At 45.8% G+C, this 13,084-nt stretch overlaps 1 protein-coding gene across 1 annotated transcript; it reads right to left on the bottom strand.

The window, feature by feature from the left end:
* Window positions 1-7,799: 7,799 nt before the first annotated feature.
* LOC138370130 (uro-adherence factor A-like) lies at window positions 7,800-8,768 on the bottom strand. Its single transcript, XM_069334119.1, has one exon. The coding sequence runs from the start codon at window positions 8,766-8,768 to the stop codon at window positions 7,800-7,802; it is 969 nt and encodes a 322-aa protein (XP_069190220.1).
* Between the last annotated feature and the right edge of the window lie 4,316 nt (window positions 8,769-13,084).

Raw genomic sequence — 13,084 nt, 5'->3', positions numbered from 1 at the left:
TTGGGTCCAAGAGCTAATATCTGATGAACTTTTAAAAAAATATCTGCTCATTTATTATATCCATAAGAACTCTAAAGAACTCAGCGAGGATTAAACTCTGACAAAATTCAGTCTTAATTCCTGTGACGCAGCTGAAAACAAAATGAGACTACATATATTTGATCTTGAATGAGACTGAAAATACTTGATCTTGAATAAGACTTTTAATTTTGACCTTGAAACGAGACTGAAATTATTTGACCTTGAACAAGACTCTGACTAATTTTGGTCTTAAAATGGACTCTGTCAAATTTGGTCTTTTACTGGTCTTTGAATAATGTTCGGTCTTTAACTGGAACTTTGAAAAAATTTCAGTCTTCAACTGGTCTCTGAAATTATTTGGGCTTAAACTGAACTCTGAAGTATTTCGGTTTTCAACTGGTCTCTGATAATTTCGGTCTTCAACTACTCTCTGAATAATTTAGGTCTTAAACCAAATGTGATACAGCAGTAAACGGATATAAAGTAAAAACTTCTATGACAGTATTCTCTGAAAATGGTCTTTTGAAAAACTTGATCAGGTGTGACAGCAACCAATAAGAGTCTGAAAAAATTGGGTTTTAAACGGTTGTGACAATAAAACTGCAAATTTCGGGCTAAAAGGGGTGAGGCACCAACCCGTTCTCTCGCAAATTCGTAAAGTCAATATTGACTTATTAACTACGTGCATAGGTGATATACTAAACATAATAGATACCCTTAAAAAGATTCAATAGAAAACACCGACCTTACCTAACCTTGTTAGTATCTTAAGATAAGCATCTTATTGCTTCGTAATTACAATTATTACTTAACCCGTACCTATTATAGGTTAGGTAATAATTGTAATTATGAAGCAATAAGATGCTTATCTTAACATACTAAGTAGGTTAGGTAAGGTCGGTGTTTTCTATGAATCTTTTTAAGGGTATCTATTATGTTAAGTATGTCACCTATGCACATATTTAATAAGTCAATATTGACTTATTAAATTTGCGAGAACGGGTTGGAGGCACAAGCGACGCTATTCCTAAGTTCGCTGAATCCAGTGAAACATGAGCAATGTTTTGGAAACAATTCCAAAAAATCCTATGGCGCCGCTGATGCTTCATCCCTATTACTTGCGTTCAGGGCGCTCAGTGTGCTCAGGACGCTCAGTGAGCTCAGTGTGCTAAGTGCTCTCAGAACGCTCAGTGTGCTAAGTGCGCTCAGGATGCTCAGTGAGCTCAGTGTGCTAAGTGTGCTGAGGATGCTCAGTGTGCAAAGGACGCTCAGTGTGCTAAGTGCGCTCAGGACGCTCAGTGTGCTAAGTGCGCTCAGGACGCTCAGTGTGCTAAGTGCACTCAGGACACTCAGTGTGCTAAGTGCGCTCTGGACGCTCAGTGAGCAAAGTGCGCTCAGTGTGCTTAGTAAGCTTGGTGCATTCAGGATGCTCAGTGTGCTAACTGCGCTCAGGATGCTCAGTGAGCTCAGTGTGCTAAGTGCGCTCAGTGTGCAAAGTGCGGTCAGGACGCTCAGTGTGCTAAGTGCGCTCTGGACGCTCAGTGAGCAAAGTGCGCTCCGGACGCTCAGTGTGCTTAGTAAACTCGGTGCGCTAAGTGCGCTCAGGATGCTCAGTGTGCTAAATGAGCTCAGGACGCTCAGTTGAGCTCAGTGTGCTAAGTGCGCTTAGGACGCTCAGCGTGCAAAGTGTGCTCAGGACGCTCAGTGTGCTAAGTGCGCTCAGTGAGCTCATTGTGCTAAGTGCGCTCAGGATGTTCAGTGCGCTAAGGATGCTTAGGAAGCTCAGTGTGCTAAGTGCGATCAAAGCGCTCAATGAGCTCAGTGTGCTCAGGACGCTCAGTGTGCTCAGGACGCTCAGTATGCTAAGTGCGCTCAGGATGCTCAGTATGCTATGTGGAGGGAACCACATTCAAAGTGCTCGCCAATTGGTATATCTCTCATGTTATGTACTCACCTAATTGTTGTACTCACCTAATTGTGCTTGCGGGAGTTGAGCTTCGGCTCAACCCCCGCAAGCACAATATGTGCTCACAATATTGTGTACAATATTGTGTACAATATGTGCACAATATTGTGCCCCGCAAGCACAATATTGTGCCCGCAAGCACAATATTGTGCCCGCAAGCACAATATGTGCTCCAGATTGGTGGACGGTAGTCCTGCGCCATACGTCTGCGCACCACTCACATGCATGCCCGGAGGAGGCGGAGAGGGGCAGAGTAGAACCGCACCTAATCGCAGATACACCTGTTAGTAACGCCTCCTGGACTGTGGTTATCCGGCACCCCGTATTGGCCAGCTACCATTGAACCTCACCCATCCTCACCCTGAGAAGGCGTCGCATTGCTTCAGCCCGCCCCTAGAAGACTTCAGCTCGAGGTGAGCAACTGTCTTCCTTCTTATTACGCCCATTCATATGTATGTCGGTTACCACGTGGTCGGTCGTCCCATACCCCATAGGCGACCGCCTCCACACTGGCGCAGTGAGTAATCGGCCTACACGGTGATCAAGAGGACCTCGCCACGCTGTCTGCATCATTATCCTGCTGAATCTGATTGAAACTTCGTGTTCAACAGCACAGTAACATTTACTGTCGTCGGTTGCAAACCGGAGAACATAGATGTTCTCCGGTTTGCTAGGAATTGATATATGCTTTTCAGCTGCGTTGTCTCAGATATTGTGGTCCCTGATTTCGATATCTGTGCTTTATTCCCCATTGCTTGCATTTTATGTGATTTTATATTTCGTCATATCTGTGCTCCTGAACTTGCCCTACTCGCAGTATCAGTTTTCTCCATTTTGGGCAATCTTGTCTATTTTTTTTTAAATTTGGCAAATATTTATTCATTGTTCTCAAGACGATGCCATCACCTGGCCCAGCCGCGGCCATACTTGTTCCTACATGCTGCCGGCCCGCTCCATCTGTTGGCGTCCGCCCCACCAGTTGGCGTTCCTACTTATCACTAAAAATTATATCTTTGGTTTCATCTGCATTTCTTATTTTTCATAGTATTCTACCTCACAATTTCAAGTTTTCTGCAATCTTTATTTTATTTTATCAAGAAGAGGGGAAGAGGTTACCAACTCACGGATTCAGCCCCGCCGTTCACGAGCGTATCCGGGCTGGGTTATTGTTTCTTCACGGTCACAGAGGAGCAAGTGGCTTCATCTCTACAAAAGTGTTTGTTGCACCTCGTTGTGCTGTATTATAAATTTTCTGCACGAATTTTCCTTATATATATGACTCCAGGGAGACTTTGTGTCAAGAAAACATGTAAGAAAACTAGTGCTGGTGTATCTAGAACTGATTAAAGGAGCGCTGATTTCTACCCTGTGTGTACCATCAAGTTCTCCATTCACCTGAAATACATGTTTTGGGTAATTAATAGGTGCATGAACTTTGAAATATATATACATTGGTAGATATCGATATAAGTACATAAATCTAGTTTTAAATGAAGCTAAATACATTTACCTGAAATATATGAGACATACTGATGTATCTAGAGTTAATTGAGTGATACTAATGAATATATATAATTTAAATACAGAAATATTAAAACCTGAAACATTGTGGTTTACAAATTTCCACTTTTTAGGGAAACATAAATGCATGTGATATTCCTACAATGACCAGAGAAGTACTTAGAAATAAGTGATAAATATCCTTGCCTAACTTGTGTTTTTAAGAGTGCCACACATTGACACGTCCTAGATTTAAGTGCATGACCCTAGACTTAAGCACATGATCAAGTTGAGTGTAGGAACTTACGATTATCCAGTCATAATGAGTGTTCAAGGCCATACCAAGTGTGATCCAAGTTTTAAACGTTCTGGGCGGGAGTAACATTGGGTTCAGGTAATCCTAAATATTGGGGCCCACCCTATTTTTTCTCCATTCTCTCCGTTTTTTTTAATTGACACAGTGAATGGTTACCTCAAACATACTGGATAATTTCTAAGCGTCACCTGCAACTATTAGTTACATTCTTGGATGTGGAATACTATTCTTGACCATTCCTAGAATTTAGGTCTATTCCCTGGCGTGTCTTACTTTTATTTTTGTGTGATTAATCTGGCTGTGAATGTACACTCTGTCCGAAAATATTTCTGAGCTTCGGCTTTTCGATTTCTGCAAGATGTCCTGCATATGTATTAACTCGCCGTCAGTGACCTAATAATGCCTAATACACTGGCCAAATGAATTGTAAGATTTAGACACACGCACAATCACGGCAGACAACATTTATCATATCTCTCACCTTAAGATTACAATGCCCTTGTTGAACGCAATATCTTTTGACACGGACCCGTTCCCTCAGGGCTCGAGCTTCGACAAGATAGTAGAACCAAATGTTAGAGGACGTTCGTACTCACCATCAACTGATGGGCATGCCTCAGTTGTCCTGGTGGGGGGGAGGGGTGCTGTTGCACGCAGGCAGGGCAGACATACGTCTCCACCTCGTGATACCCAGGGGTTGCGTAGTGCTCATTTTATGCGACAGGGACACACTTCGACTAAGAGGTCATCTCATTCCACTCGTCGCCCAGCTCGATGGTTGTTGGCTAGCTCCCAGAATTCAGATTCCGATGACTCCATGTCTCCTAGCCGGTGGACTGGTCAGGGCCGACGGGGTAACTCGTTCTGCCCCCCACCTCGGGAGTTGGACTATGATGGTAAATCAGATTGGACTTCATTCCACCACCGTTTCACGTCCTATGCAGCAGAAAAAGATTGTAGCGAAACTACTTCCCTGACAAATTTGGGTTGGTGTCTTAAAGGCAATGCCATTGATTTTTAGAACCGGATACTAGACCGAGAACCATCAATTGATTATACTCACATGATGCATAAGCTGGTAAAGCGATTTGGGGATAGGGAAGTTTTAAATGTGACAATAATGAAATTTTCTCAGGCCCACCAGGAGTCTGGTGAGGAAATTTTTGAATGGGCTAATAGTCTAGCATCTGGCTCACCGAGCCTACAAGCACCTAGAGAGGGGGGATAAAGAGCAGATGACAATCATACGATTTGGCCAGGGATTGCTAGATAAGCGCTTAGCAGAATATATTTCCAACGTTAACATTTCACCCATGGAAAAGGCAATTAATAGGGCTCAGACTTTTCAGCGTAACTCTGTTGCTATTCACGGGTCAGCAGGTTCATCCTCATATGGTTCCCATCAGCAGAGGTCCCAAGGCCCATCAGTGCAGATAAATGCTGTGGGTAGACCTTCCCGAAACGAACAGACATCCAGGAGTAATGTTGCTTCTCGCCTCCGTTCACGGACGCCCTCAAATTCTCCAGATTCATCACCAGCTGCTAGCATATCAGGTGATGGTAACTGGCTCTCCCGGCAAACAAATGCTGGATCAGGCTCTCCCTCTTTTGCTGGCATAGATACGAAGCCCAACAAGTTGGCAGGGTATGGATGCAAAATTGGACGAAGTGGTCTCGGGACTCTCAGGAATCCGTGGCAAATTGGACGATGTGTGTAAGGGGTTGAGGCAAATTGGACGATGTGTGTAAGGGGTTGAGGCAAATTGGACGATGTGTGTAAGGGGTTGAGGCAAATTGGACGATGAGTATAAGGGGTTGAGGCATCTTACAATCGCTCTTTTGTCACCTCGTGATCGTCGCACCCCATCACCTAGGCGAAGTAATGAGTGTTACCTCTGTGGGGACGAGGGTCATTTTGCTCGGGACTGCCAAAAATCCAAGGGTGACTGTGATGAAGGCTGCAAACAGGGGGAACATGCCAACAATAAGCTTCATGTTTCATTCAATGGTGAGAATTAGTTTTTAAACATGAACGGGTCGGTTCATTAGGCCTAAATCCGACCCAGCCACCACCAGGCCCGCATTGTCTACTTTGAGTACGGCCCCGGAACGTTGTAAGTAATCTAATGTTAAAAGTCAATGAGATTCACTCGTCATTATTGAATAACCCTGCAGAGGGTCAGCAGATTTCATCTATACAGCTTGAAAGCTCGCCACGTGATGTTCCTTCAACGATAGAGTGCAGGACCAGGGGAGTGAACGTACTTCAGGACCATACGTTAGTAGAACAACCTGATCAAGGGCAGAAGACTGCCCAGACAAATATCCAATCTTCAGAGGAGGGATTAGAAGAAGTGGCTCGTTCAGACATTAATATTATATTGGATTCAGGGGCAGAAGTAGCAGATACGGACAAAGATGATCAGCAGAGCTTGGCTACGCTAGGTGGGAATACATCAGGTGACGTTCCTTCAGTGCTCCAGTGCGGGACAGAAGTGGCATTTCAGAACCTTGCCGTTACTGCACAAACAGATCAGGACCAGGAAGCGGCAATGTTGAACAGGCAACCATCAGGAAGATTAATTAAGACTCTAGAGCAGGGACATTAGGGGTATCTTCTCATCTCATTTTAAGGGAGTTAGGTTACAGGAGCTGCTCAATGAGAAATGTAATTGTAGCAAGAGGAACTACAGGAAGGAGCTAATTCCTTACAGGAAGCAAGGCTCTTTAAAACACAATTTGGAAACGCGTGTTCAGAAGAAAGTAAAAGAAAAACTAACAGTAGGCCAGTTCCTAAAACGCATAGATCCAATTGCTTTCCCTTGGGATCCAGGGGGTGAGTTGTGTAAAGTGTTGCTCTGTCACGGAAGGAACCATAATCAAGGGGCAGCACTAAGGTGTGAGGACAATTACTAGGGTGAATCCCTAGGAGTGAAAGAAAGAAAGAACAAAAAAGTTGCAGTGTAGTGTAAGTGTAAATAAATCATGATCAGTTCAGTGTACAAAAATAGTACTACCACGTTCAATTACAAGAATAAGATCAATCACACAATGTCAGTACAGTAATTATGAACAATTTCAGAAAGCACATACTGCATCTAAATTTACATATTTTCTTTTAGTTAAACCGAAAACGTTCTCTTCTGTTGATATATATACCATTCCACCCCTCAATGTGAAGCCAGTGGAGGATACTTTCCAAAAGGACATACTAAGATTAAATTAAGTTTCGAATACACCCCTTGCTTTGGGGGAGTATGGAGGGAACCACATTCAAAATGCCCGCCAGCAGGAATATATCTCATGCTCGGTGCTCCTGACTGGTGGCCCTACACAGTGACTGTGCGCATCTCCCCCCCCCCCCCCTCAGGGCACACCTGGAGACAGAGAAGAACCGCACCTGATCGCAGATACACCTGATAGTGACGCCTCCTGGACTGTGGTTACCCGGCACCGAGTATTGGCCAGCTACCATTGGACCTCGCCCATCCTCACCCTGAGAAGGCGTCGCATTGCTTCAGCCCGCCCCTAGAAGACTTCAGCTCGAGGTGAGCAACTGTCTTCCTTATTATTACACCCATTCATATGTATGTTGGTTACCACGTGGTCGGTCGACCCATACCCCATAGGCGACCGCCTCTACAGCTAAGTGCGCTCAGTGTGCTTAGTGCGCTCAGAACGCTCAGTGTGCTAAGTGCGCTAAGGATGCTCAGTGTGCTCAGTGTGCTAAGAGCGCCCAGGACGCTCAGTGTCCTAAGTGCGCTCAGGACGCTCAGTGAGCTCAGTGTGCTAAGTGTGCTCAGGACGTTCAGTGCGCTCAGTGTGCTAAGTGCACTCAGGACGCTCAGTGCGCTCAGTGTGCTAAGTGCACTCAGGACGCTCAGTGCGCTCAGTTTGCTAAGTGCGCTCAGGTCGCTCAGTGCGCTCAGTTTGCTAAGTGCGCCCAGGTCGCTCAGAGTGCTAAGTGAGCTCAGGACGCTCAATTAGCTCAGAGTGTTAAGTGCGCTCAGGATCCCTCAGTGTGCTAATTGCGCTCAGGATGCTAAGTATGTTAAGTGCGCTCAGGATGCTCAGTGTGCTAAGTGCGCTCAGGTCGCTCAGTGTGCTAAGTGCGTTCATGAAGCTCAGTGTGCTAAGTGCGCTCAGGTCGCTCAGTGAGCTCAATGTGCTAAGTGCGCTCAGGACGCTCAGTGTGCTAAGTGCGCTCAGGTCGCTCAGTGAGCTCAGTGTGCTAAGTGCGCTCAGGACGCTCAGTGCGCTAAGTGCGTTCAGGACGCTCAGTGAGCTCAGTGTGTTAAGTGCGCTCAGGACGCTAAGTGCGCTCAGGATGTTCAGTGCGCTCAGTGTGCTAAGTGCGCTCAGGATGCTAAGTAATTTAAGTGCGCTCAGGACGCTCAGTGCACTCAGTATGTTAATTGCGCTCAGTGCGCTAAGTGTGCTCAAGATGCTCAGTGCGGTCAGTGTGCTTAGTGCGCTCAGTTCACTCAGTGCACTCAGTGTGCTAAGTGCGCTCAGGATGCTTAGTGAGCTCAGTGTGCTAAGTGCGCTCAGGATGCTAAGTATGTTAAGTGCGCTCAGGACGCTCAGTGCGCTTAGTGTGCTAAGTGCGCTCAGGACGCTCAGTGCGCTCAGGACGCTCAGTGCGCTTAGGACGCTCAGTGCACTCAGGATGCTCAGTGCACTCAGTATGTTAATTGCGCTCAGTGCGCTAAGTGTGCTCAAGATGCTCAGTGCGGTCAGGACGCTCAGTGCACTCAGGATGCTCAGTGCGCTTAGGACGCTCAGTGCACTCAGGATGCTCAGTGCACTCAGGACGCTAAGGGCGCTCATGACGCTCAGTGCGCTCAGGACGCTCAGTGCGCTCTGGACGCTCAGTGCACTCAGGACGCTAAGGGCGCTCAGGACGCTCAGTGCGCTCAGTGCACTGCGGATACTCAGTGCGCTCAGTGTGCTAAGTGCAATCATGACACTCAATGCATTCTGGACGCTCAGTGCGCTAAGTGTGCTAAGTGCGCTCAGTGTGCTAAGTGCGCTCAGGATGCTCAGTGTGCTAAGTGCGCTCAGTGTTCTAAGTGCGCCCAGGATACTCAGTGTGCTAAGTGCGCTCAGTGTGCTTAGTGCGCTCAGTGTGCTAAGTGCGCTCAGGATTCTCAGTGTGCTAACTGCCCTCAGCACTCTCAGTGCGTTAACTGCCCTCAGCACTCTCAGTGTGCTAACTGCCCTCAGCACTCTCAGTGCGTTCAGGACGTCAATAGTAGGGATGGAGGCTTAGCGGTAAGTAAGGTTTCTCTAGCCCACTTACTGCTACGGTGTCAGTCTAGCCCACTTACTGCTACGGTGTCAGTCTAGCCCACTTACTGCTACGGTGTCAGTCTAGCCCACTTACTGCTACGGTGTCAGTCTAGCCCACTTACTGCTACGGTGTCAGTCTAGCCCACTTACTGCTACGGTGTCAGTCTAGCCCACTTACTGCTACGGTGTCAGTCTAGCCCACTTACTGCTACGGTGTCAGTCTAGCCCACTTACTGCTACGGTGTCAAGGGTTCCAGGTAACAGAACATTGTCGAGCCCAGTTCCCGCTAAGTTCTTTAAGAGTTCTTATGGGGGAAATTCAGGACACAGGGGCCCGATTTGGAGGTAAAGGTTTCTTATGGTGAAAATATTTTGGGCCAGTTCCCAAATTAGACTTAACACAATTGACAGTCAATCATTAACACGGCAAACCTAACTGCCGGTGGGCAAAGGGTCACAGGAGTTCCAACAAGATACTCTGGTAGTGATGATGCACAATAAGTCAACAATGGCACTGTCAATGGGACAGGCAATATTCATGCACAATACTTGTCACACAATAACTAAATGTGTGGTGTATGTGAAACACAATCACAGACGAGTGTAATGTCGTGGTACCACACAGATAAACACGCATACGCTGTCAAGTGTCTCCTTCCATCTATACCTGTGTCAGGTGTGAGAAGGTGAGAACTGTGGTTGACCCCTCATATCAACACACAGACACAATAATACTGCAACAAGATCTTGTACTTACAGGTAGGCTACTCCTCCCATTCACTCACTCGTGCACATTTCTGCAAGAACTCGTAAGTGGCCTGACAGCTGGTTTCGCTCATTATGACGTGAGACCACCAACGACAGGCTTTCCCAACACACAGTACTTGGACACGGAAGATACTCGTAGAAGGGCGTGCTGTATGTCTAACAGACATATGATACTGGCTGTGAGTAAGGTGGTACGTCACATAGTACAGTGAGGCAGGGTGGATGGTGGCTTGAGGCTGCTACACCCTCTAAACTGAGAGGCGGTTGGGCACTGGCGGCGACTAGTTATATGGTACCATGTAGGTACACTGTGGTAAAGTCACACACAGATTACTTAGGCGCGGTACTTCCTTAGTTCACTCTAGGTCATTCACAGACGATCTCAAGTTGTCATCAGGAGTTACCTGATACCAGTCTGTTTCGCTCTGTTGATTCACAGATTTTCACTCTAGAAGATTTCCTAATAATATAGTCACGCTCGCAATTCCGGGCGAGCGTTGGTATATCGAGAAGAACGCTGAGTTTAACTTGACGGTGAGGAACGGACGGAGTTCTATCTATTGGCCGATAGACAGAAGGACATGTCAACTACATACGAAGTTTCTCACAAGAATGATCTTGCAAAAGATTGCAAGCTTCTCCTTGGGGCACAAACACCAGGTCTACAAGTGACCAACGTTGCAGCAAAGGTGCCGGAACCAATGATATCGATTGTTACATGATGAGTCATGAACACGTCACGACTACGTCACTGTTGTTATTGTTCATCGCGCCGGTTCAGGCTGACCACAGAGATCAGAGCTTATCTCTCTCGCCTCGCTGGCGTCCCCTCTACCACGCTTTGCTCCTCAAGCTGTGTACTCACTGATTCTCGCTCAGTCAGCAGATTACAGAACCAACGAGGAACGAAAACACGCTGGACCTGATATTCACGAACAATGAGGAGCTAATCAGAGACATTACTGTCTCAGACACTACGTACTCGGACCACAAGCTCATTGAAGTGCAAACTAACATTAATAATGGAGTAGACCCAAGAGAAACCACAAGCGAGAAGGGTTATTCAATAAATTCAATTTTAATAATAAGAGGATAGACTGGGAGAAAATAAACAGGGAAATTACAAACATTCAATGGGAAAATGTTCTAAGAAATAAAAATCCTACACAAGGAATAGAAAAACTGACTTCTGAAGCATATGAAGTCTGTCTGAAACATGTTCCTTTGAGGAAAGCCAGAAAGAGGTCCAATGTAGAAAGAGAACGCAGACGACATTACAAAAGAAGGAAGAAATTAACGGAAATGCTTAAGCAGACACGAATCTCCATACAAAGAAGAAATAATACTCAGCATGAAAGTGGAAGATTCGGACAATTTCTTTATGAATGATACTCAAACACCTGTAAATATAACTGATATCAACACGAGCGTGGCAGATTTTGAAAGAGAAATTGACAATATGCCCATGCGCTCAGCCCCGGGTCCAGACTCATGGAATTCAATATTTATAAAGAAATGCAAAGTGCCAGTAGCACAGGCACTCAGTATAGTGTGGAGGAAGAGCTTGGACACAGGGGAGATACCAGATGCGCTTAAAGCAGCAGACATTGCCCCTCTACACAAGGGTGGTAGCAAAGCATTGGCAAAGAATTATAGACCAGTTGCACTAACGTCCCACATAATAAAAGTATTTGAGAGAGTGATCAGGAGTCAGGTCACTAGATTCATGGAAACCAATGACCTCCACAATCCAGGCCAACATGGATTTAGAGCAGAAAGATCATGCCTCTCACAGCTACATGACCACTATGACAAAACCACTGAGGCATTAGAGGAAAAACATAATGCAGATGTCGTATACACAGATTTTGCAAAGGCATTCGACAAATGTGACCATGGAGTGATTGCACACAAAATGAGGTCAATAGGTATAACTGGTAAAGTAGGACGCTGGATACTCAATTTCCTGTCGAACAGATCAGAAAGAGTAACAGTCAATCAAGTAAAATCGAGTCCGAGCAGAGTTAAAAGCTCTGTACCTCAAGGTACAGTCCTTGCACCACTGCTGTTCCCTATTCTCATATCAGATATAGACAAAAACACAAATCACAGCTTCGTGTCATCCTTTGCAGATGATACAAAAATCAGCATGGAAGTTCCCTCTGCTGAAGACATTGATAAACTACAAACAGATATTAACAAAGTTTTCGACTGGGCAGCAGAAAATAACATGATGTTTAACGGTGATAAATTCCAGGTACTCAGATACGGCAAAAATGAGGATCTTAAACATAATACAGGGTACAAAACACAATCGAATCTGCCCATAGTAGGAAAACAGCATGTCAAGGATTTGAAAACAGCACGTCAAGGATTTGGGAATAATGATGTCCGACGACCTAACGTTTAGGGAGCATACCCAAGCAAGTATTGCGTCAGCCAGAAAAATGATAGGATGGATTACGAGAACCTTCACGACCAGGGATCCCATCACAATGGTTGTACTCTTCAAGTCCCTTGTGTTGTCCCGTCTTGAGTACTGCTCAGTACTCACTTCCCCCTTCAGAGCAGGAGAGATTGCTGAAATAGAGGGAATACAGAGAACATATACGGCACGCATAGACGAGATAAAGCACCTAAATTATTGGGATCGTCTCAAAGCTCTCCAAATGTACTCACTAGAAAGGAGACGAGAGAGATACCAAGTAATATACACATGGAAAATACTGGAGGGACAGTTTCCAAATCTGCACAGTAAAATAACAACGTACTGGAGTGAACGACATGGAAGAAAATGCAGAATATAACCAGTGAAGAGCAGAGGTGCCATAGGCACCTATGGCACCTCTGAGAACACTGTATGAACATCAGAGGTCCACGGTTGTTCAACGTCCTACCAGCGAGCATCAGAAATATTGCAGGAACAACCGTGGACATCTTCAAGAGGAAACTAGATTGTTTCCTTCAAGGAGTGCCGGACCAACCGGGCTGTGGTGGGTATGTGGGCCTGCAGGCCGCTCCAAGCAACAGCCTGGTGGACCAAACTCTCACAAGTCAAGCCTGGCCACGGGCCGGGCTTGGGGAGTAGAAGAACTCCCAGAACCCCATCAACTAGGTATCAACCCTATGGCAAGTATACTTAATTCCTCTGTATCTAATTTTTGCCAGGACATACGGCAGCCTCCATATTATAAAAGTATTCCTAGTTATGTGGACATCCT

This window comes from Procambarus clarkii, chromosome 31, assembly GCF_040958095.1.
Source record: "Procambarus clarkii isolate CNS0578487 chromosome 31, FALCON_Pclarkii_2.0, whole genome shotgun sequence".
NCBI lineage: Eukaryota > Metazoa > Arthropoda > Malacostraca > Decapoda > Cambaridae > Procambarus > Procambarus clarkii.
The sequence above is the reverse complement of the archived record's forward strand: the minus strand, read 5'-3'. Positions and strand labels throughout refer to the sequence as shown.